This window comes from Vulpes lagopus, chromosome 5 (assembly GCF_018345385.1).
Source record: "Vulpes lagopus strain Blue_001 chromosome 5, ASM1834538v1, whole genome shotgun sequence".
Taxonomy (NCBI): Eukaryota; Metazoa; Chordata; class Mammalia; order Carnivora; family Canidae; genus Vulpes; species Vulpes lagopus.
This window is the reverse complement of record NC_054828.1, coordinates 1,069,060-1,092,838: the sequence shown is the minus strand read 5'-3', so window position 1 is coordinate 1,092,838 and position 23,779 is coordinate 1,069,060. Positions and strand designations below refer to the sequence as shown.

At 64.1% G+C, this 23,779-nt stretch overlaps 2 protein-coding genes across 6 annotated transcripts; one reads left to right on the top strand and one right to left on the bottom strand.

Annotated features, from left to right (window-relative positions):
- Positions 1–5,784: 5,784 nt before the first annotated feature.
- ALG12 (ALG12 alpha-1,6-mannosyltransferase) lies at positions 5,785–13,947 on the bottom strand. 5 transcript variants are annotated; one of them, XM_041755695.1, is made up of 10 exons: positions 13,796–13,947; positions 10,569–10,790; positions 10,363–10,495; positions 9,198–9,371; positions 8,600–9,118; positions 8,062–8,165; positions 7,559–7,782; positions 6,448–6,617; positions 6,283–6,358; positions 5,785–6,167 (listed from the first exon to the last, which is right to left on the bottom strand). In XM_041755695.1, the coding sequence occupies exons 2-10, from the start codon at positions 10,734–10,736 to the stop codon at positions 5,936–5,938; spliced, it is 1,800 nt and encodes a 599-aa protein (XP_041611629.1). In that variant the 5' UTR covers positions 10,737–10,790; positions 13,796–13,947; the 3' UTR covers positions 5,785–5,935. The 5 variants fall into 5 exon arrangements, with proteins under 5 accessions (XP_041611629.1, XP_041611628.1, XP_041611626.1 ...); XM_041755694.1 differs by having other exon boundaries at positions 13,740–13,844; XM_041755692.1 differs by having other exon boundaries at positions 13,600–13,842.
- Positions 13,948–14,064: 117 nt separating this feature from the next.
- On the top strand, positions 14,065–21,939 carry CRELD2 (cysteine rich with EGF like domains 2). Its single transcript, XM_041755698.1, has 10 exons — positions 14,065–14,421; positions 15,177–15,259; positions 15,650–15,760; positions 16,097–16,188; positions 16,853–17,029; positions 18,217–18,312; positions 18,965–19,048; positions 19,768–19,863; positions 20,259–20,405; positions 21,662–21,939. Exons 1-10 carry the CDS (start codon positions 14,080–14,082, stop codon positions 21,709–21,711), a joined length of 1,278 nt encoding a protein of 425 aa, XP_041611632.1. The 5' UTR covers positions 14,065–14,079; the 3' UTR covers positions 21,712–21,939.
- The last annotated feature ends 1,840 nt before the right edge of the window (positions 21,940–23,779 follow it).

Here is a 23,779-nt window from a genome sequence, read left to right as displayed (position 1 = left end):
CACAACCATGACGTCAAGAGTCACCTGCTCTACTGAGCGAGCCAGCCAGGTGCCCCAAGAAACCCACTTTAAATATAAAGACACAGGGCAACCCCAGAGGCTCAGTGGTTTGGCACTGCCCTCGGCCCAGGGCGTGATCCTGGAGACCGGGGATCGAGTCCCGCATCCAGCTCCCTGTATGGAGCCTGCTTCTCCCTCTGCCTGTGCCTCTGCCTTTCTCTCCCTCTCTCTCTCTCTGTGTCTCTCATGATTAAATAAAATAAAATCTTTAAAAAAATATATAAAGACACATATGGATTAAAAATAAATGGAGGCAAGTATGCTAATGGTAATCAAAAGAAATCAGGAGTAGCTGTATTAATTTCACACAGCAGACTTCAAAGGAAGGAAAGTTATCAGAGAACGAGGAAGGGAATTATATAATGATGAAGGAATCCGTTCTCCAGGAAGACGCAACAACCCTCAATGTGTGTGTACCTACCAACAGAGCATCAAAATATATGGGGCAAAAAATAATAGAATAACAAAGAAATAGCTGAATCACTGTCATAACTGGAGAGTTAACAATCCCGAGACATGGATGGGTCCAGCAGGCAGGAACCAGTAAGGACATGGCTGAACTCAACAACACCATCCATCAACTGGATATAAATAAGGTCTGCAGACCACTTCATCCGACAACAGCAGAACAAATTCTCCTCAAGCTCATGTGAACATTTGCCAAGATGAACCACATTCTGGGCATTAAAACACCTCAACAAATACAAGATAGTAGAAGTCCTACATCCCCTCTCGGGCCGTGGTAGAACTAAACTACAAACCAGTAACACACAGACAGCTGGAATATCCAGACATACATGGAGATTAAACAACACACTTTGTTTTTTCTCCTTGAGAGAGAAAGAGTGAGCATGAGTGAGCAGAGTGGCAGGCGGTAGAGGCAGAGGGAGAGAGAGAATACAAAGCACACTCCACACCCAGGGCAGAGCCCAACATAGGCTCTATCTCACAACCCTGAGATCATTTCCTGGGTTGAAATCAAGAGTCAGATGCTTAAAAGACTGAGCCACCCAGGCGCCCCTAAACAACACCCTTCTAAACAATGCATGGGTCAAAGAAATGAAATCTTAAGAGAAATTTTAAAATAAGTAGAACTAAGTGAAAATAAAAACGCAACTTACCAAAATTTGTGGGATGCTGTGAAGCACTGCTTAGAGGGAAATTTACAGTGTTGAATGCATATATTAGAAAAGAAGAAAGATCTAAATTAAATAATGTAGGTCCCTTTCTTTTAGGAACATAGACGAAAAAGAGCAAATTATGTCCAAAGTAAGCAGAAGAAATAATAAGAATCAGAGCAGAAATTCATGAAATCGAAAACAGGAAACAAATGGAGAAAATCAATGAAACCAAAAGCTGGTTCTTTGAAAAGATTAATGAAATTGGTAAGCCTGTAGCAAAGCTAACTAAGATAACAAAGAGAAAGGACACTAATCACTAATAACGGAAATGGAGGAGGAGACATTACTACAGACCCATGGTCATTAAAGGATAAGAGAATACTATTAACAACCAGGCACATAAACTTGATGACCTAGATAAGAATGGACCAATCTCTTGAAAGACACATTCTGCCAAAAGTCACACAAGAACAAACAGACAATGTGAATAGGCTTGTATCTATTAAAGAAACTGAATCGATAATTAATAATCTTCCCAAACAGAAAGCACCAGGTCCAGATTACTTTACTGGTGGATTCTACCAAACGTTTAAGGGAAAATTATACAATTCTCTGCAATCTCTCCCAGTAGATAGAAACAGATGGAATACCTCATGTACGAAGCCAGCATTTTCCTGATACCAAAACCAAAGGCACTACAAGAAAACTACAGACCAATATCACTCATGAACAGAGATACAGAAATCTAAAAAAAAAAAAAATAGCAAATCAAATCCAACAACGTATGAAAAGAATTCTACACCATGACCCAATGGGATTTATCCCAGGTATGCAAAACTACTTCAACATTTGAAAACCATTAATGTAATCCATCAGAGAAAAAAGCACATGATCATAATGGATGCAGAAAAACCATCTGACAGAGATCCCTGGGTGGCGCAGCGGTTTGGCGCCTGCCTTTGGCCCAGGGTGCGATCCTGGAGACCCAGGATCGAATCCCACGTCGGGCTCCCCGTGCATGGAGCCTGCTTCTCCCTCTGCCTGTGTCTCTGCCTCTCTCTCTCTCTCTCTCTCTCTGTATGATTATCATAAATAAATAAAAATTAAAAAAAAGTCTATCTTAAAAAAAAAAAAAGAAAAACCATCTGACAAAATCCAACACCCATTCACGATCAAAGATCAAAGTGCTCAGTAAACAGCCTAGAGGGCATTTCCTCTCTCTCCACTCCTTCCTTCAAATCCCAAGTCATTTTGTGGACACAAACAAATCAATTTTGAAGCTTGTATAGAGAAGTAAAAGACTCCCACGACAGAATGCTGAAGAAGAACAAAGGTGGAAGACCGTCATTACCTGACTTCAAGACTCACTATAAAGCTACAGTTAGTCAGGACAGTGTGGTTTCGGCAAAAGAATATACATGGGACAAAATAGAGAGAGCGCGCCTAGATAGACACGTCCATAAATCCAGTTAACTGACCTTTGATAAAGGAGCAAAGACAACACAATAAAGCAGAGATAGTCCCTTCTCCTAATGGCGCTGGAACAAGTGGACATCCACTCAGGGGGAGAAAAGAACCTAGGCACAGACCTACCCCCTTCATAAATATTCACATGAACTAAGTCACAAACCTAAATAATCGCAAAACTATAAAATTCCTAGAAAGTAGTGTGGAGATGACTTTTTAGATACAACACCAAAGAGAGAACTGATGGCTAGATTTTGTTAAAATTAAAATTCTCTGCTCTAGGGACGCCTGGGTGGCCCAGCAGTTGAGTATCTGCCCTCAGCCTAGGGCGTGATCCCAGGGTCCTGGGATCGAGTCCCACATCGGGCTCCCCGCAGGGATCCTGCTTCTCCCTCTACCTCTGTCTCTGCCTCCCTTTGTGTCTCTCATGAGTAAATAAATAAAATCTTTAAAATAAAAATTCTCAGTTCTAGAAGGACAACGTCAAGAGAACAAGATATACCACAGACGGGGAGGAAACATGTAAAAGACACATCTGATAAAGGGCCATTGTCCAAAATACACAAAGAACCCTTAAAACTCAACAATAAGGAAACAATTCCATTGAAAATCAGTTTTAAAGGTGTCACCGAACAGCAGTGACGTACAGATGGCAAGTCAGCATCACATTGCGCACACCCGGCAGGTGCACGTGAACACAAGAGACGCCGCTGCACACCTGTTGGAAGGGCCAGAACGTAGGACATGGACAATGCCAGGGGCTCTGCCCATGGGCACTGGAGCACAGAGGGACTGTAGGGTGGTCGTGGAGGGGCGCAGGGGGGGCGCAGGGAGGCGCCTGGCCGCTTCCTACAAAGCCACCCATACTCTACGTCGGCCCGGCGGCCGTGCTCGGTACCCACACCGAGCTGGAGCCTCATGGCCCCAGAGGCTGCGCACGGATGTTTACAGTGACTTTGGTCACATCTGCCAGCGCCTGAAGCGCACACGTTCGGTCTGTGACTTCAAATCCCTGCGGCGTCGGTGGCTTGGGTGTGCGGCCAGCCCTGGCAGCAGGATAAATTTGGGCCACCCCTCCCACGAACAGAGGCAAACGCCAGCGGATCCCAAGTCTCCGTGCAGAAGCAACGCGAACAAGAGCCCAGAAGGTGCCAGCCGTGGAGCCCGAGGGTGGGACACAGGCCATGAACCCAGCCGCACACGGGAACGTGAACCTGCAGAAAAGTGTCTGGGAAAGCGCTTCGTGATCAGAACACAGACGACAAGGGAGGAAGTGACCTGTGGCCTGGGACAGAAAGGGTCAGCACCCCCAGCAACTGAAGAGTTTTCATAACATGGAGGGGAAGTGCCCCAAGTGCACGGAAAACAGACCAAAGGCGGACAGACCACTGACCACACTGGACGGTGCTTGATCCTGTTAGATGTTCACCTTCCTCTGAAGACACAAAGAAGCGTCCCGAGACACCGCCGCTCAGGCATAAGAGCAGCCGGGTCAGGGCCGACCCTGCAGCCCCGGAGGGGTACCGCTGAGCCACACGGCACCCACGTGCAGCCCCACTCCCAGGGGCACAGCATGAGAAAACACGTGTGAGGCCATGCACACGGTGGCCAACAGCCGCGTGGCTCCAGGAAGGGGAAGCCTCGGGTCCAACGAGGGGCTCAGCGGGCTCCCAGGGAGGACGGAACCCAGTCCACGCAGGTCTGCTCGTCTTTTTTTTTTTTTTAATTTATTTATGATAGTCACACAAAGAGAGAGAGGCAGAAACACAGGCAGAGGGAGAAGCAGGCTCCATGCACCGGGAGCCCGATGTGGGACTCGATTCTGGGTCTCCAGGATCGCGCCCTGGGCCAAAGGCAGGCGCCAAACCGCTGCGCCACCCAGGGATCCCGGGTCTGCTCATCTTCACGGGAAGGAGGGAAAAGCCAGGCAGCAGTGACTCGAGTCACAACACTTGGAGGGGCTGTGGTGGAAGCGATGCCCCGAGCATGCTCTGGGAGCAGCTGCCACTTCTGGAAGCAGCTCACCCTCCCCACGCGGGCGGAAGGCAGATCCTGGGCCACGCGGGGAGGAGACGCCACGGAGCCAAGGCCGGCCTGTGCACCTGCGGCCTGGGGCACCTGCAGCCAACAGGCAGACACGGACTCCGCGGTGGCTGGTCGCTCAGGGGACAGGAGGCAGGGGGCAGCACACCCCACAGAGATGGGGACCCAGAGCTGCGGGTGTCCCAGAGGCGTGTGCAGGCATGCCCACCCCTTGCGCATCCAGAGGGGTCTGGGAGCAGACGTCCCCGGCCTCGGTGTCCACAGCCGCTCCCCGCAAGAAGCAGGGCCCTTCAGCCGCTGACCTCCGGGCAGACGGGGAGGCCCGAGAGCCTTGGCGGCAGGCAGGGAAGCAGCTATGAGGGGGCCCGGGGAATCAGGTGTGAGCCAGCCACCACCCGGACCGACAAGTTTGCACGCTGAGGAATCACAAACGGGTGCTAAATGCCAATGATGCATAAATAATAAACACGGCGGACAGACAGAGGAACGGGAGAGGCAGGGCTGGCTCGCAGGCATCAGCTGGCAGGCAGGAGGGGCCACCCGGGCTCCGCAGGAACCATCCGCGCACCCCAGAGAGGCCGCAGGAGGTCCCCCCGGGGCTGTGTCCACACACACACTGCTCGTTGGCTGCAGTGGACCACGGCCAGGCCACAGGCAGAGCTCTCACCGGCCCAGAGACATGGCCTTTCCTTAGGGGAGTGCCAGGTGTGCACGTGTGTGTGTGCGTGTCAGCACGTGCGTGATCGTAGTACACGTGATGTGTCCACATGTCAGTGCACATGATGCCCGTGCATGTGGGAGCTGAGTACGTGCAGGGCGATGCACGTGCGCAGCCACACCCTCCCCGTGTGCTATCCCCGGGCCCGCTGGTATTAGACGCTCTCAGTACGTAATAACCAACGTGTGCTCCTTCAACAAAGCGTAAAGGTGCCAAGGTCATCACTTGAAACACGACCTGCGAGACGGGAGTCTGTGCAGTATCACCCGTCGCACGATCTCCGCTAAGGAAACACATAGATTTATTCGCAGCCCCTCTGGATCCCCGGAGCCCCATGTGCGACGGACCAGGTGCACCTGTGCCCGCAGAGTCCTCCCGCGGACTCACGGACCTCCTGTGGGGTGCGCTCCTTGGGCGGGGGGGGGCAGCCACGAGGTCGGGGCTGCAGAGGAGCAGGGCCTGAGCCCTGGGTCCCACCGTCCCGCACGTGGTCCCATCTGCCAGGACACCGAGGAGCCCTGAGGCCTCAGGACGGCCCACGGCGTCTCTCCAGGAGCACCAGCCTTGTCTGCAGGTTGATGTCGAGGGGGGGCAGCCTGCTGAGGTTCAGACTCACCCCCGTGGTGCCTGGGACACTGGCCAGGACGCGGTGCGTGTCCCTGTAGAGCGCCAGGTGCGCGGGGGCCGCCTCCATGAGGAGGTGCGTGTAGGCCAGCAGGTGCCCCGACCCGGGCCGCAAGTCTTCCCTCTTGTCGTACCTGCAAGGTCGGAGCGTGGCCGTCGACCGTGGGCCCCACGCGGCTCCCAGAGCCCAGCTGCCCCCGGGGAGCCGCGCATGGCTGCGGGAGGAGCGCCCAGGGGGTAGCAACGTACCTCCAGGCACCGTTCACTTCTAGAAACCGAGACACGCCCGTCTGTGCCGCGGCCACGTCGATGTGCAGCGCGACATCTGCAGACGACCACGTGCACCTGCTGAGAACCGCGAGCCGCGCCCGAGCCACACCGGAGCTGCCCCGGCCCCAGCCGCCCAGCACCCACCTGTTCCGGGGGCCACCATCTGGTGCAGCTTGTGCATCGCCACGCCGCCGGGGTAGTTAAAGTGGGACACGTACAGGGCTGTGGCCGAATAGGTGGCATTCACCGCGAGGTGTCCGATCACCAGCATGGAGCCTGCTTTATACAGCCAGGACTTCCTGTAGTTGTTCAGCCTGGAGAGAGCGCCGTGCGTCTCACGGGAGGCTGCGGCACATGGACGCCGCTGTCCACCCTCACGGTCACCGTGGGCCCCGATCGCCACGGGGATGTGGTCGTCGGGGAGGGTGGGGGAAGTTCCTCTGTCCAACTCCACCCAACTGCCGACTTAAAGTTCATATTACATTTCCAATCATCTCCGGTTATCGCTCATGTCCAGGTTGGAGGGCAGACCCAGCCCAGGCGCGGCCCGGTTTGTACGGGAAGCAGAGGGCGCAGGGCCACCGCTGCCCTGGGAGCCTGGAGGGACCTCAAGGCCACCAGACCAGGCTGCTTCCTGCCCATCCTCCGCGGAAGACTGGCAGCTCCCACCCCAGCACAGACAGCAAGCCACCGCCTCAGCCCATGGCCCACTGCGGATGCGGCCCCGCAGCACCACCGCGGCTCCCGGGCACCCTGTTGTCAGGCCCTGGTTCCAGGCTGGGCCATCTCCTGCCCTCGGTAACACCCACACCCCTTTGTGGCCGTGGGCCCGGAGCACTTCCCTGTCCCTCCCAACCATCCCTGTCCCTCCCAACCACTCCAACCCTCTCTGACCTTCCCCGACCACCCCAAAACCCCCGACATTCCCCGACGCCCCCCACAACCCTCCCAACCACCCCTGACCCTCCCTGAACTTCCCTGACCCCTCCACCTGTCACATGGCCCGTCCCGCTGAGCTCCCTGCTCTGGCCCGAGGATCAGGTGACCCTGTGAGTGTCCTCCCAGAGCAGCGCAGCTGCGTGTACACGGGCCCACGAACCACACACTGACCCATCGGCGGGCCCAGGGCGGCCCCTCCCGACCCCGCGGCCCTCCTTCACCCGGGCGCCCGCTCGGACCCATCTTTTCACCCGAACGCCTTCCCCAAGGGCCCGTGGCGTGGGCCGTGGCCACTGAGGGACAGCGGAGGACTCACAGGCAGGCGCAGCCCCGGGCGGCCACAATGTTGAGCACAGGGAAGGTGTAGATGACAAAGCGCAGCTCCTTGTGCGGGAGCAGCGAGTACAGGGCCACAAAGCCCAGAGACAGGAGCAGCAGCGCCAGCGCCCGCCTGTCCACGGCGCCCAGGGGCACGAAGAACAGGCTGCAGCCCAGGCCGCGGGGCAGGGCCGAGTAGAAATACCACAGCAGCGGAGAGGTCTTGGGTGGGACGGTTAAGGAGGCCACACGCCAGCGAGTCACCCGTCAGCATGGTCATGCGGGGGCGGGGGGTACAGCACCTGGGACTCCCAGCCTCGCCAGGTGGCCAGCCCAGCCCTCCCCCTCCCCCAGAGGACAGCTGGTCCCAGGGCGTCCACAAGCCGCTGCAGCGTCACTGAAGACCATCTGGTGGCTGAGGCGGAATGGAGCGTCCAGGGGCAGGTGCCAGCCGCGGGGGAGCGGGGGGCCACCGGGGACGCCCACACATGGGAAGGATACGCCCCAGTTGGAGCTTTTGTTCAGGACCGTGTTGTACCAAAGCACCTTTCCCTCTGGCCACACGAGGTATCGCCAGAAACAGGAGTCCACGGCCACCGTCAGTCCTGGGAGACACAGGAGACCCTCAGAAAGAACTCAGCCCCCAGCCGCTCGGACCCCTCTCGGACCCCACTGCTGCCGGGTGAACGGCAGCCCCGGGGGCCCCGGACCTATCAACGGGCTGCAACGTGGTCCCAAGGCACCTGCTTCACCAGGAGGAGCTGGCGCCTGGGGCCTGGTGTCCCCAGGAGAGCGGGGCCCCCGCAGAGCTGGTGCAGGGACCGGCCACCCCACCCCCACCTGGATATGAGGCCCAGGGCAGAGGGTGGGGAGCGGGGGGGGTGGTCAGAGGCCCCGAGGAGGAGCCGGTTCACGGTGTAATGCCACTGAGCATCAAGGAGGTTTCACTTAATAAAACAACCCTCCCCGCATCTCTCCCTCCTCCTGGCAGCACACAAAGTGCAGCTTCGGGCGGACGTGCCCCCGCGGCCCCACTCACCCAGGCAGAGCGCCCCAGCCGGGAGGGCGCAGCGCAGGGCCTTGGCAACCGTCAGCCTCCGGGTGCCAAGCAGGAGCAGCAGCGCGAGGCCCAGGAAGACGCTCAGCTCGGCTCTGAACACGAGGATGGCGAAGGCCGACAGCCGGATGAAGCGGGCCCACCTCAGCTGCAGCCAGGCCGCCAGGGCCAGCAGGACTGCGAGACATGGCCGCTGACTCCCGCCACGGGCGGCTGTGCCCCACATGCCCCAGCCCGCCCCGTACCCTGGCCTCCCTCTCCGCCTCCCCCAGCCCCCCCCCCCACGCCCCCCGACTGCGGTCGGCCCCCAGGCACGGTGACCCCAGGCGCACACCATCCACTGTCTCCCATACTCCTCGGGGCGCCCGGGGCCACCTGCCGGCCAGAAAACCTTTCCAGGAGACCCAGGCCCCAGCCGAGAGCTAGGAAGGCACCTCAGCACGGCAACAGAGGGACGCCCTGGCCCTCGCCACAGGCCAGCCCATCCTCGGCCTTCCCCGCCTGGTGGGAAGCAGCTCTCGTCAGGCAGACGCACCCCTGACGGTCGCCCCTTCACCAGCGCGGCTCGGCAGCTACCTACCCACGGGCAGGACCAGCACGTTGGGGAGCGTCCGCGTGCAGTAGAACATGAGATGGAACTGCGTGGCCGTCACCCAGCAGAACATGGTGGCCACCGTGGCCCCAAACTGCCGCCTCACTTCTTTTTGTAAAGTCCAGAGTCCAAAGATCACGCCGAGTCCAAGGACAGCCCTGACTAAACAAACGTGGCAATGTGCATAGCTGGCGGTGAAGAGCCAGGCACGGGGGGTCCTGAAAGGCCACTGGCGATGGGGAGTCAGTGCCCGGGTGGCAGCGAAACAAGCCTCGGATGAGGGGAGTGCTCTCTGCTACGGAACATGGACTGGGCGCAGGGAACGGACAGCCTGGGCCTCAGCACCCCGACCCTAAAGCCTCACTGACCGCAGGCCCCGGGGGGCCACGGGCAGGGCAGGCGGTGTCAACAGGTCTGTGTGACCGGCTCAGCATCTCACCGCAGCCTGCGCCACGTGCACGTGACACCCCAGGGCCACGCTGACGGAGGCCTGATGCCCCACACGGCCCCGGAGCTCCTGCCCTGTGTAGCCACCCGGGCAGTGGGGGATCTCCACACACGGGTGGACAGTTGGGGTAGCCAGGAAATCTAGGTCTCGTGGGTGCAGACATGGAAACACAGTGGTTGCTGGCTCAACAAGGAGGTTGCACGGTGATATATACGGGACGTCCTAAATTTGATTTTAAGAGGTATCCACACGCGCACATATAAAGATCCAGGAGGATTTGCACAAGGTGCAACCAGTGGTGACCTTTGGGTGGGGGAAGGGAGGCCTCCGACGCAGACCACTGGTTCCGCGGGGACAGTGGCTTCCAGGGAGACAGGCAGCTCTCTGCGGGGTGCACAGCCCCACAGGTGATGCCACATCTGCTGCCTCTCCCGCTCTCCCACCTGGGGAGGGGTCCCGGAGCCCCCACTTCACCCTCTCCAGAGCAGAAGCAAGACGCGCTCGGCTCGTTGTCCCACATTATGCCCCAGAAAAGGCGGGGTTCGGACCAAGACACCTGCTCCAGACGACCAGGCTGGGTGGCCAAGGATGGCCAGGCATCCGAGAGAAGGACACTCCCAAGGGGGGGGGAGTGTCCACCTGGCTCATGGAAGTCCCCTGATCGCACTCGGTGCCTCCCTCGTCCTCATCGCAAGACCCCCTTACCTACTAGTTGAGAGTAAAACTTGGGCGCTTCCAGCAGGGACAGCACGTAGACCACAGGGCTGGAGAGCGCCACCACGGCCAGGGGCCCAAGGAAGGTCCTGGGGACCACTCCGGGAAACTCGAGATGGTCGTACTGCAGGGGGAAGGGGAGGTCAGCGCACGCCCATGGGGATCTTGCATGCGCGCTCTTGCACGCAGGCGCTCACCTTGTCCGTGTCCAGCCGGTGGTAAAGCAGGTCGTGCATGGCCTGCAGGTTGAAGCTCTCCTCCACTTTAGCGTAGGGGCAGGTGATGAGGTGGATGGCGGCGACAGCCACCAGCAGCCCCAGCAGCCGGCGCTGCTGGCCCGCGCCCAACGGCCTCTTCCCGGCCATGGCTCTCCCGCCTCACCCGCCTGCCACGCTCATCGGCAGCAGCGCCCGTGGGCCCTGGTGAAAGTGAAAACACAGATGCCCGGGTCACAAGCTCCCCAAGTCAACACCGGGCATCCAGGTGAGAGGCGCGCAGGAACTCTCTAAACCACTGCTCTAATGTCTTTAATTTGAACGCATGGAGAAAGTTGAGAGAAATCACGCTCGGGCACCTCCCGCATCTCAGGAGGCTACCCCACGCCCTGAGCTAGGCACCGATCTTTCTAGGAAGAAGGCCGTATTTGCACAACTGAGTCAGCCCTCCCTGTGGCCGGCAGGGTGGGGGGGAGTAGCGGGACGGGGGCTTCAAGACCAGTTACCAAAGAGCACACACTCTTTTCCCAGACCAAGACCCAAGGACGGAAGGGAGTGTCACCGCTTTGTGTCCCTCTTTCTAAAGCGTGAAGTCTGTGAGGCTGAGACCACCAGTCCCCCCGCCCCGGAGGAGGCCTCGGTCAGCAGGGAGCCAGTGTGAAGGAGAGACGTGGCCCACCATCCTGCCGGGCGCCGGGCTGGGGGCAGGCCCGCCTGCTGCCCAGCCATTCCCTGCGCAGCACGTGCGTCACAAGCTACAGAGGGAAGAAACCCAGGCGAACGTGCGCCTGGACCTCACCACACCAGCTACGTGGTCCTTAAAAACACGTTAATGCTTTAACTCCCAGCAAAGCCAAGGAACCCACAGACGTTCACGTACTGTTCTCTGCTCCCCGTGCTGCTGTGAGGGGTGGGGAAGTATAGAAAGAAACAGGAAGCACACACGCAGCAAGTTGTTGGAACGGCTGCCCCAGGTCCGCCAAGACCAGGCCCGTCCCCCAGCGCCCACCCTGTGCGGCCTCCCCCAGGATGCTCCCCTGCAGGAAGATGCAAACAGCTGGTGGCGAGCTGCAAGGTGTGGCTGGCCGGTGCCTGTCGCCCCGCAGGACTGGGTGCTCTCCACTGGAGCCCATGTGCAGGGGAGGGAGGGCAGGTGAAGGGAGCAGGCAGGTGGGGAGCAGGAGCGGGGCAGGAGCGGGGCAGGAGCGGGGCAGGAGCGGGGCAGGAGCGGGGCAGGTGCGGGCAGGAGCGGAGCAGGTGCGGGCAGGAGCGGGGCAGGAGCGGGGCAGGAGCGGGGCAGGAGCGGGGCAGGAGCGGGGCAGGAGCGGGGCAGGAGCAGGGCAGGTGCGGGCAGGAGCGGGGCAGGAGCGGGGCAGGTGCGGGGCAGGAGCGGGGCAGGAGCGGGGCAGGTCCGGGCAGGAGCGGGACAGGTGCGGGCAGGTGCGGGGCAGGTGCGGGGCAGGTGCGGGGCAGGTGCGGGCAGGAGCGGGGCAGGAGCGGGGCAGGAGCGGGGCAGGTGCGGGGCAGGAGCGGGGCAGGAGCGGGGCAGGTGCGGGGCAGGAGCGGGGCAGGTGCGGGCAGGAGCGGGGCAGGTGCGGGCAGGAGCGGGGCAGGAGCGGGGCAGGTCCGGGCAGGAGCGGGACAGGTGCGGGCAGGAGCGGGGCAGGAGCGGGGCAGGAGCGGGGCAGGTGCGGGGCAGGTGCGGGGCAGGAGCGGGGCAGGTGCGGGGCAGGAGCGGGGCAGGTGTGGGCAGGAGCGGGGCAGGAGCGGGGCAGGAGCGGGGCAGGTGCGGGCAGGAGCGGGGCAGGAGCGGGGCAGGTGCGGGGCAGGTGCGGGGCAGGAGCGGGGCAGGTGCGGGCAGGAGCGGGGCAGGAGCGGGGCAGGAGCGGGGCAGGAGCGGGGCAGGAGCGGAGCAGGTGCGGGCAGGAGCGGAGCAGGTGCGGGCAGGAGCGGGGCAGGAGCGGAGCAGGTGCGGGCAGGAGCGGAGCAGGTGCGGGCAGGAGCGGGGCAGGAGCGGGGCAGGTGCGGGCAGGAGCGGGGCAGGAGCGGGGCAGGAGCGGGGCAGGTGCGGGGCAGGTGCGGGGCAGGTGCGGGCAGGAGCGGGGCAGGAGCGGGGCAGGAGCGGGGCAGGAGCGGAGCAGGAGCCGAGCAGGAGCGGGCAGGAGCGGAGCAGGTGCGGGCAGGAGCGGGGCAGGAGCGGGGCAGGAGCGGGGCAGGTGCGGGGCAGGAGCGGAGGCAGGTGCGGGCAGGAGCGGGGCAGGAGCGGGGCAGGTGCGGGCAGGAGCGGGGCAGGTCCGGGCAGCAGAGCGGAGCAGGTGCGGGCAGGAGCGGGGCAGGAGCGGGGCAGTAGCGGGGCAGGTGCGGGGGCAGGAGCGGGGCAGGTGCGGGGCAGGAGCGGGGCAGGTGCGGGCAGGAGCGGGGCAGGAGCGGGGCAGGTCCGGGCAGGAGCGGGACAGGTGCGGGCAGGAGCGGGGCAGGAGCGGGGCAGTAGCGGGGCAGGTGCGGGCAGGAGCGGGGCAGGAGCGGGGCAGGAGCGGGGCAGGTGCGGGCAGGAGCGGGGCAGGAGCGGGGCAGGAGCGGAGCAGGAGCGGGGCAGGTGCGGGCAGGAGCGGGGCAGGAGCGGGGCAGGAGCGGAGCAGGAGCGGAGCAGGAGCGGGGCAGGTGCGGGGCAGGAGCGGGGCAGGAGCGGGGCAGGTGCGGGCAGGAGCGGGGCAGGAGCGGAGCAGGAGCGGAGCAGGTGCGGGCAGGAGCGGGGCAGGAGCGGGGCAGGAGCGGAGCAGGAGCGGGGCAGGTGCGGGGCAGGAGCGGGGCAGGAGCGGAGCAGGAGCGGGGCAGGTGCGGGGCAGGAGCGGGGCAGGTGCGGGCAGGAGCGGGGCAGGAGCGGAGCAGGAGCGGAGCAGGTGCGGGCAGGAGCGGGGCAGAGCGGGGCAGGAGCGGGGCAGGAGCGGGGCAGGAGCGGGGCAGGTGCGGGGCAGGAGCGGGCCGCGGGGCGCCGCACACGGACGCGGCTGACCTGGGCCGGCAGCTGCACGCGGGGCCGCTAGCGGCGGAGGACGCCAACCGCGCGGCCCCGCCTGTCCCTGCCGCGCCGGCTCCGCTCCCGCTCAACACGGACAGACGCCTGGCGGGACCCGAGCGGCCGGCTCCCCTCACCCAAGCCGTGGCTCCCGCGGCCTCGGAGTCCCCGCCGCGCGCCCTGAGAGCCCCACCTCGCCAGCCACCGCGACGTCCCTCGAAGCTCAGCCCCCAGGGCGGCCGGAAGCGGCGCGGCGGAAGCCGGGCGGGGACGAGAGGCCGTTACCCACACCTAACATGGCCGCCAGGGCCTCGCTCCCGGCGCGGCGCCCCCTGACCGGAGTAAAGATGGCGTCCGGGCGGCGCGCGCGAGGGGCGGACTCCCTTCGTCTCGCCCCGGCCCCACCCCCTCCTGGCCGGACGCTGACCCGGGGCCCTCCTATTGGTCGCTTCTCGTGGCGAGCCCGGATTGGGCCACATGGGGACGGAGTGGGGGCGCCCGGCCAATAGCGGCGCGAGGGCGGCCGGTGGGCGGGACCCCTCCCGGCGCCGTCAAGTAGCCCCGGGAACTGCCGGCTCCGCGGAGCGCTGGGCGGCGGGTTCCCGCTGGACTTGGGCCCTCCCGCGGCCGCGTCCTGCGCAGCGCTGCCCGCCTCGGCCCGCCATGCGCCCCCCGGCCCCGGCCCCGGCCCCGGCCCCGGCCCCGGCCGCGCTGGGGCTGCTGCTGCTGCTGCTGCTGCCGCCGCCGCCGCCCGGTGCGGCCGCCAAGAAGGCGACGCCCTGCAAGCGCTGCCGGGAGCTGGTGGACAAGTTCAACCAGGTGGGCCGCTCGGACCGGGGCGCGGGGCGGGGCGGGGCGCGGGGGCTGGCCTGGGCGGCGGGGCCGGGACGTCAGGGTGGCCCGGGTCTCGGACGCAGGGTGAGCCCGGGGTGGACAGGGTCACCCCGCGATGGACAAGGGTCTCGGACCCAGGGTGAGCCCGAGATGGACAGGGTCACCCCGCCATGGACCCGGGACACGGACCCAGGGTGACCCCGGGATGGACAGGGTCACCCCGTGATGGACAAGGATCTCGGACCCAGGGTGACCCCAGGATGGACAGGTTCACCCTGCGGTGGACAGGGGTCATAGACCCAGGGTGAGCCCAGGATGGACAGGATCACGCTACCATGGACAGGGGTCATGGACCTTGGGTCACCGTGCGATGGACAGGGTCACCCCACCATGGACCCAAGTCATGGACCTAGGGTAAGCCCACAATGCATATGGTCATCCTTTGATGGACCTGGGTCATAGACCCTGGGTCACCGTGCAATGGGCAAGGTCACTCCGCCATGGACCTGGGTCAAAGACTCAGGGTAAGCCCGGGATGGACAGGGGTCATGGACCCAGGGTCGCCCTGCGATGGACAAGGGTCACCTTGTGATGGACTCCAGGTCATCCTGGTGATGGACCCGGGGTCACCCAACAGTAAATGGCATTGTCCCCACAGTGGACTCAGAGTGACCCCTGTGGTGGACAACGGATGTGTGGCGGCAGCAGCAGAGCCCCGTGCCCCCCCTCTCTCCTTGCAGGGAATGGTGGACACCGCGAAGAAGAACTTCGGTGGTGGGAACACAGCTTGGGAGGAAAAGACGCTGTCCAAGTACGAGTTCAGGTGGGTGCCGTTACCCCGGCTCTGGGCAGCCCAGCTTCGGCGCTGGACACGTTCCCGTGAATGTTGTCACCCACGTGGACGACAGACACACAGAAGGGTCCCTTCGGTGAGGTCACCTGTGCGCTGGCCCCTACACGGCCCTTTGCTTCCACACTTGTCCCCCTGCCCCCTCCCCGCACAGCCAAGGGTACTGAGTCCCACCCCCTCACTCTGACCCCCACCCCAAGTCCCGACTCTGCTCGTCCCCAGTGTGTGTGTCGAGGGTCTTTTTTCACCGAAGTGCCACCATCCTTCCGGCGTGGCACCACGCGGGGCCTCGGGATGTCCCTGTGGGGTGACGCCGACGCCCTGGGCTCGCCTCCGTGCGGGGCTGACGGGCTTGCGTTTCAGTGAGGTCCGCCTGCTGGAGATCACGGAGGGCCTGTGTGCCAGCAGTGACTTCGAGTGCCACAGCCTGCTGGAGGAGCATGAGGACCACCTGGAGGCCTGGTGGCTGCGGCTGTGAGTGCCCCCATGCCCCCCGCGCCACAGCCTGCCTCCCATAGCTCTAGCCCCACTGCTCTCCCCCGGGTGTTCGTTGAAACTAGCATTTGTGACTTAGTTTTTAGTTTATAAATTTGCAATACTTTCAAAATTAGGAGAGCTTGCCCGTGCTCCCTCGGTCCTTGTTATGTTCTGTGGCAGCTGCAGGCGGGTGGCACCTGGAGCACCTGCTCGCTCCTAGACGGGCGCCCCCTGAGGCTGGGACACGCTGGGGCACGTGCTGTCACACACCGCGTTTTTGTTTTGAAGAAATCTGTCACGTAAGCTTCAACAACCACATTTTTAATTCCTCAGGAAGAAGGAGTATCCCGATTTATTTGAGTGGTTTTGTGTGAAAACGCTGAAAGTTTGCTGTTCCCCAGGAACATATGGGCCACACTGCCTCGGTACGTTGTCAGGGCATCTCAAGTGTCCTCCGTCGTTCCCGGTGTCTGGGTGCTGAGTCCCAGGTGGGCAGAAGCACAGCTGGCACCGGGGGCGCCGCCCGCACTAAGCCCCGGGGCTGCTGCGGCCCTGCCACCGTCCCCGCGGGGCCTCTTCCCTGGGCTGGGCAGCCCTGAGTGTCCGAGCCAGCCCTGCTGCCCTTGCAGGGGCTTCCGCGGCCCCAGCCCGGCCCTGTGCACGGAGGAGCCGAGCCCCGCGTGTGTGAGGCCAGGGGCAGGGGCGTCTGTTGGGTGGGAAGCGTCACCTGCTGAAGCCAGGCTCTCCTGTGAGAAGGTGCGCGCAGAACCAAAGCCACGGTTTGCCGCGGGCACCATGTCCAACCACAGAGGCCGGCTGGTGATGTCTTGTTCTCCCACCGCGGCCCTGGCTGTCCTCACGGCCCCGGCCGCGGACCCCAGCGGGTCACCCCACGCACAACCCTGCACCCGCCTGCGCTCCCCGGAGGATCGTAGTGACTCGGGCAGGAAGCAGGGTGTGTGTGGACTTGAGAGTGAGACCCACAAGCTGCCCTGGGTGGGAGCAGGGGGCCGAGCGAGGTGCCACTCCCTGTGAGGCGATGTGTCCCTGCCTGCGGGCGTCTGAGTGGCAGGTGTGTGTCGCCCACAGCGTGCCAGGGCGGCTCCGAGAGGCCGTGCAGTGGGAACGGGCGGTGCAGCGGGGACGGCAGCCGGCAGGGGAACGGGTCCTGCCAGTGCCACCCTGGCTACCAGGGGCCCACGTGCACCGACTGCATGGATGGCTACTTCAGCTCGCTGAGGAACGAGACACATAGCATCTGCACAGGTACATTGGCGGCGCCTGCTGAGCAGCCGGGTGGGCACAGGGCCCCCTTCCTGCAGCTGCCAGCGCCCCCGCACACCAGAAGCACAAGCAGGCCCGGGGTGCTCTTGCCTCCTGTCTGAATGACCCCGGGAGGAAACAGTGGGTCCCCTTCCCCTGGCATCCTCCAGAAAAGGACAGGGCAGGTGGACGGGGAGGACACAGCCTCCAAGTCACATGCTCACTGCTTCGGGGTGACCCGGTCCTGCATGTCTGGGCGGAGGTGTGTGCTGGGCTGCAGCTGCGTGGGCAGGATGGCCCAGCCGCAGGGTGCGGGGAGCGAGCAGAGGCGGCCCCGGCCCCCGGCCCCCGGCCCCCGGCCCCACACAAGGTGCTAGAGCACGGTCAGGAAGGAGCGCACCTGCGGCCCCGTGCTGTGACCTCCTGCCCCATCCCCTTAGGAAGACATGTGGCCTCTGCAACCGGGCACCAGGCCAGGTGGGCCCCCCGGCCCCATGCTCTGAGGTGGCCTGGCTGGCCCTGGGCTCCCCTCAGTCGGGGCTGCACGTGGCCCCGTGTGGTCCTGCATGCAGAGCCCCGTCTGCTGTGAGTGAGCACGCTGGACGTGGGGCGGGCGCTGCCGTGCCTCCTGTCGGGGCCAAGGCCCAGGGGCAGCGACGTGGGCACATGGAGGTTGCGATGCCTGGAGGACGGCGTACACGGCACCCTTCTGGCATTCTCTCGTCGGTTCTCCCGATGTCGGGAGACTCCTTGGCATCCCCAACTGCGTTTAACCCCACATCAGGGCTGGGCCCCGGCCTGCGGCCCTCGGAGCTTCCGTGCAGGATGTGCGCAGGTTGCTGGGCAGGCCGTGGCCTCTCCCTCGGGCACCCGTCCCTGCCTGGCCTGGGATGTGGGGGCGTGTGGGGCATGCTGGGCGGGGCCGTGTCCATGGAGCGACCGGAAGGGGCGCAGGAAGCCCGCTTGGTGGTTTTCTCGTTAAGCTCAGAGATCTTGTGAATCACAAGGCTCCACTTTTCTGTTGTTGAATGAAGTTTGTTTTCTTGGGGTTTCTTTTCTTACTCATATTGGGTTTTTGTTTTCATCGTGCGGAAGGTAAATTCCTGATTTCTGAAGTGACCTCTGTGTCGCATGGGTTACTGAGAACAGGGTTCATGCGTGCTCACGGGTGTCCCTCCCCCGCCTTCCAGCCTGTGACGAGTCGTGTAAGGAGTGCACGGGCCCAACCAACAGGGACTGCAGCCAGTGTGCCGCGGGCTGGGTGCAGGAGGACGCCGCCTGCGTGGGTGAGGCCGGGCGGGCTCTGGGTGGCCTCTCCTCTCCTCCTCCACCCCCGCCCCACTCTCCTCTCCCTCTCCCGTCCTCTCTCCCCCTCCCATCTCCACGAATAGGCAGGCCTGCTGGTGTGCAGGCAGGGAAACCGAGGCACGGGCCCCCCTTTGGCCTGGAGAGCCGTTCGGTGGGCTCAACGGCCACAGTGCCTGCCCGGTCCAGCCAATGAGCGGGGAGGTGGGCCTTCCTGATGCACACCCAGCCGCGGGGTTCGGGCCCTGGGCCACGCCCGCCCAGCCTGGTGGCCACCGCGCCCTCTCCTTGGCACCCAGTGGCCCTGGGGAGGCCTGGGGGCAGCAGGAGGAATGGCCGGTGGAGCCAGGCTGCCCTTAGGCCCGTGGGGGGCAGGCTCCTTCCTGGGGTCTGGTCCCAAGGGTGGTTGTGGCCCTGACACTGACCTGGAGCCATGCGAATCCACGCGGAAGCATGAGACTGTCCTGTGCCTGCTGGGGGTCCCTTGTGGGGGCCGCGCCCCCGGCCCCCCTCTCAGCCCCCATCACCCCTGCGCAAGGGAGAGCCGTGGCCGAGGGTCGTGTCCAGTCACTGCCCGCGTCCTCCGCGAGGTGGCCGGGGGTCTGTCCTCATGGCCGTGCTGCTGTGTTCCAGATGTGGACGAGTGTGCGGCAGACACACCGCCCTGCGGCGACCAGCAGTACTGCGAGAATACCAACGGCTCGTTCGTGTGCAAAGGTGTGTGGTGGCTGGTGGGCGGTGGGCGGGGCCGGGCCTCACCGCGGGGCTCCAGGCGCTCTCCCCATGTTAAGACGTGTGAGGGGCACCGACTGATAGACGTTTGCTGTGCAAAATCAGAAAATTCAGATATGTTGAAAAGCAAGTAACTTTTAAAGCTCCAGTTTCCTCCATCCGTCATTTCACGCCGCTCGCCGTCCCCGCTGCCCTCCCCAGCAGGCCCTGTCCCCATGTCACATCACGGCTCTGGGGCGCCCACAGTGTGCCGTGCTCTCCAGCTGGCTGTGTTGCTGGAGGTTTGGCTCAGGCCGGTTTCCCACAGCCACGACTCTGGGTCCTTCCTTGTTTCCTTAGCGGAGTCTCCAAACTGCTCGGGAGTGTGGACGGTAGGGCCGCAGCGTCCCCGGAGGTGGTGACCGGCCACTCTGACCGCGAGGCCTCGCCTGTGAGCGTCCCGCGTTGTCCCGTGTGTCCCTCCTGAGCTGCTTGCAGTGTCCCCACCGTGAGGTGACTGGGGAAAAGCTGCCATGTGGACGCTGGCTTCGGCAAGACGGTCTGCGGGGGCCCTGCGGCCTGCGGTCACAGCTCCGGGGGCACACGGCACACGTCACTGGACCATGCGCAGATGTCGGGGATGCGCAGGTCCTCACGCAGCGGGCTTCTGACCCATTCTGCTCATGGGAGGTGGTCCGATGTTCTGTCTCTCCCTTTGTTTCTAGAATGTGATGCTACATGTGTGGGCTGCACGGGGAAGGGTCCTCGGAGCTGTAAAGAGTGCATCTCTGGCTACAGCAGGGAAGGTGGCCAGTGCACAGGTCAGTGCACTGCACTAAGGGGTCGAGGCCGGGGGGCATGGACTCCAGCACTCCCTGTGGGGTGGGGGGCGGCAGGCTCTGTCCTGCGGCCCCCAGGGGTGCGCGGTCCTGGTGACCCTGTGGCCTGAGACTCTGCTCCGGCCCCCCACCCAGGCCCCCGTGGCCACTGAAACCGCTTGGAAAGGGGCGGTGGGCAGACACCCCCTGCGTGAGCAGCCCCGGGCCCAGCTGCACACCCACCCCTGCCGCCCCTGCCCGCCAACCACCCGACCTAGAGCCTCCCTGGATCCTGCCCCGAGCCCTCCCCGGTCTCTGTGCTCCCCACGTGGGAGCAAACCAGGCGAGCTTGTGCCCGTGATGGGCCAGGCAGCCACACAGCGCAGCCCTTCTTGCAGACGTGGACGAGTGCGCGGGCGTGGAGAGTGTGTGCATGCGCCACAACGAGAACTGCTACAACACTCCCGGGAGCTACGTGTGCGTGTGTCCCGATGGCTTCGAAGAGACGGAGGACGCATGTGTGCCCATGCAGACCCCAGGCATCGGTGAGTGGCGCGGCTCTAATGGGTGTGCGCGGGCACTCCCAGCTCAGGAATCACCCCAAAGACAGCCCTCGGGGTTGACATGCCCACCCGACAGGAGGGGCCACACGGAGACTCAATAACCGCGGGGTTAGCAGGCGCCCAGGGCCCCGAGGGCAGGAGCCTCGGTCTCTGCCGGCCGCTGTCGGTGTCAGCTTTCCCTGGGCCCATGGCTACACCCCTCTGGTCTCTGCCTCTGTCCACACACCTCCCGGGGCCTCTGTGTCCACGTCCTAATTTCCCTCTTCCTACGTGGATGCCAGCTGTTGGATGAGGACTCACCCCTATGACCTCCTCTTATCTTGTCCGTCTGTAAAGAGCCTGTTTTCACATGGGATCCACTTCACAGCTACTGGGGGTCAGGACGTCAGCATGTTGGGGGGGGGCACAGGTCTTCCCGGGACAGAAGTGTGAGAATGTGGAGCAGCGGGGTAGTGTCAACAAAGCACCGATGAAGAATCTTACTGAACAACTGCCCCGACACTGACTTCAGGAGCTTCCTGACCCCAGCAAGGATGGGGCAGGCAGGGCAGGGCAGGGCAGGGGCAGGGAGGGCAGGGCAGGGGCTGGCAGGGTGGGCAGGGCAGGGGCGGTGAGGGCTGGGGCAGGTGGGCAGGGCAGGGGCTGACAGGGAGGGGAGGGCAGGGCAGGGCCAGATGGGCAGGGCAGGGGCAGGGCAGGGGCAGGGAGGCCAGGGCTGGGCCAGGCAGGCAGGACAGGGCAGGGTGGGCAGGACAGGGGCAGCCAGGGCTGGGGCAGGGGCAGAGCAGGGCTGAGGCAGGCAGGGCAGGCGCAGGGAGGACGGCTGGGGTGGGGAGGGCTGGGGCAGGCAGCAGGGCAGTGGCAGAGAGGGCAGAGAGGGCAGGGAGGGCAGGGCAGGTGCAGAGCGAGGTTCCTCTGAGGAAGCCCTGGAGCCAAGAACAGGGAGGAATGAGCGGGGAGCAGGGCCACAGCCACCTGTGCCCCCACAGCCCTGGGGCCCACCCCGCCCGCCCACCCCTGCAGGTCCCCACTGTCCCCAGCCCTGCTCATGGCCACCAGGGAGCATCACCAGCTCGTGTCTGCCGGGTGACCCCGCCGTGCCTCCTGCCCGACGCCCCGGGCCGCTGGTCCGTGGGCAGCAACCCCATATCGGGACGGGGGTGCTGCCTGGTCCCCCCAAAACCTCCCCCCAGGCCTCTCGAGCCGGGATTTCACCTCCCGCTGTTGTCTCTCCGCAGAGCTCACGGCAGGCCCCACGCAGCCGCTGCCCCCGCGAGAGGACTTGTGACGTGCTTCCAGAGCCTGAGCCAGGCCCCCCCTTAAATTATTCACTGAGCCCGGAGCGCTCCTCACCCCTGCCCCGGGGCTGCGGATGGGCAGCTGCCGCCTTGGGAGTCGCTCGTGCCCAGTTGGCCCTTAGAAAAGCTGCAATTCTTGGTTGTTCTTAAACAGATTTGTATATTTTGATACTGTTGTTTATAATAAAATTGACCGTTGAGGGTAGACAGCCACAGAACACGCATCTGCTTCTGGTCTCTCTGCGTTCTCGCGCGCCTCCGCTGACCCCCTTGCCCAGCCTCCATGTCTGGGGGGACCAGGCCAGGCACCCCTGAATTCCTAGAGGGAACACGAGTGGGCAGCCTGCACGGGCGGGGTCTACTCTTGACCAGGGGCACCTGTTGGGAGGTCTACTGGGGGTGGGGCGGAGAGCACGGTCCTAGCGCAGACACGTGGTTTGCTTGTGGAGACAGGGTTGGAGAGTCCAGGCCACGTGGCTGGGGCAGGGAACTGGTTCCCGTGGGAACCCAGAGGGTCCTGAGTCCGCGTGGTGGGGTCCCCGGGGCTCTGTGGGCACGCCCCCCCCCCCACGGGCGGCATGCAGCAGGGCAGGGGAGGCCCGTACTGGAAGTCAGGAACCACGCTGGCTCCCCTGTGGTGCCCTGGGGGCTGTGCCAAGGCCCCACCCTGGGCCAGCAGGTGGCTCTGGGCCTAGGGCGCCCCATTACCCCCACTCCGTCCTGCTCTGGAACCCCCACTCAGGGCCCCCCAAGGCGGCAGAGCAGCAACCTGACCCGGACCCCAGAACCCACCAAGGTGGTCTCTCCTCAGGGCCTCTGCACCATCCTGCAGGGGGGGGGTGTCTCCGGGGGGCTGGCTCCTCCCCTCCTCCCGTTCCATCCTCCCTGGCCCCCTGGCTGTCAGCTCCCTGCCCCTGCCCCTGCCCCTGCCCCTCGGGTCTGGAGCTGCCTCCCCTGCAAACAGGTGCGTGTTCCCGGCCCAGGCGCGGCCTGCGGTGTGAGTAGCGGCTGGACGGGGGGGCCACGTGGGCAGGAGGGTGGACCTGACCCCAGCAGCTCCTTGCCACCCAAGCGTGGGGCTCTGGGCATAGGCGGGGCCCGCGGGACCACGGGGTGGGCGGCCCACGTGCACAGGTGGGGGGCCCGGGCGCTGACCGCCATACCTTGGGAGCCCCTCCAGGGGCCCTGGCTCTCTGGGGTTGGGGTGACTCAGTGGAAGCCCCGCTTCTGACGGCGACCCCCGCCCAGGGCCTGCAGCCTCCGCTCCGGCCTGGGCAGCGTCAGGGGCAGCCTGGGCCCGGAGGTGGCGCGGCCAGCAGATGGCGTTGCGGGACCAGCCCAGGGACGCCGTGCGGGGACCCGCGAGGGGCGGGGACGTCCCCAGGAGGGCGGGGTCCCAGGGCAGGCTCTGTGGTGGCCAGGCTGGGCCCCTGACCTCCGGGCAGAGCAGGGACAGGACGCAGTGGCCGCGCCCCCGCCGAGGCCCGTGACGCGCCTTCTGCTCCCTCCTCCGCCCCGCGTGCTGCCCGCCAAGGCCCCCAGGGGCACCCGCCTCTCCCGCTGGCCCCTGCCGCGTCCCTGGGGGACCGGACTCGCGCTCAGGGGGCCGGAACGCTGCCCCCTCCGGGGTGTCCTCCTGACAGGTGCCCCGGCCTCCCCCGCTGAGGGCCCTCCATCCACCTGGCCTCCTGCAACGGCACCCCCCGGCTAGAAGCTTCTGGCAGCGTGGCGCCAGAGCCCAGCTCACCCACCCCGCCCGCCGGGTCCCTGGGCCTGCGGTCAGCCTGTTGGGGAGGCAGCATCAAGGGGGTCAGAGGCACCAACAAAGTGGCAGCGACCGTCCATCTGTCACCCGCCTCAGGACTTTCCTGCCACCAGCAGACCGCCCGAGGCCACGTCCTCAGGGGGCAACAGGATCCACGCAGGAAGCTGAGGCCGCACCCTGCCCTCCCATACCCTGCACAGACGCCAGCGCGGTCACCCTGTCCCGCAGCGCCCTACCCTTCCCTGTAAAGCCTGCCTATGTCACCCGCCACTCCCACTGTCCCTGCATGCGGG

Coding starts and splice junctions, on each gene's coding strand:
- ALG12 (XM_041755695.1), bottom strand. CDS start 10,736: ATGGCCGGGAAGAGGCCGTTGGGCGCGGGCCAGCAGCGCCGGCTGCTG. Junction 9,119..9,197: donor CGTGCTGGTCCTGCCCGTGG/GTAGGTAGCTGC, acceptor GCTTCCCACCAG/GCGGGGAAGGCCGAGGATGG. Junction 6,359..6,447: donor GATGGTGGCCCCCGGAACAG/GTGGGTGCTGGG, acceptor GGTCGTCTGCAG/ATGTCGCGCTGCACATCGAC.
- CRELD2 (XM_041755698.1), top strand. CDS start 14,080: ATGGGGACGGAGTGGGGGCGCCCGGCCAATAGCGGCGCGAGGGCGGCC. Junction 18,313..18,964: donor GGAGGACGCCGCCTGCGTGG/GTGAGGCCGGGC, acceptor GCTGTGTTCCAG/ATGTGGACGAGTGTGCGGCA. Junction 19,864..20,258: donor GGAAGGTGGCCAGTGCACAG/GTCAGTGCACTG, acceptor CCCTTCTTGCAG/ACGTGGACGAGTGCGCGGGC.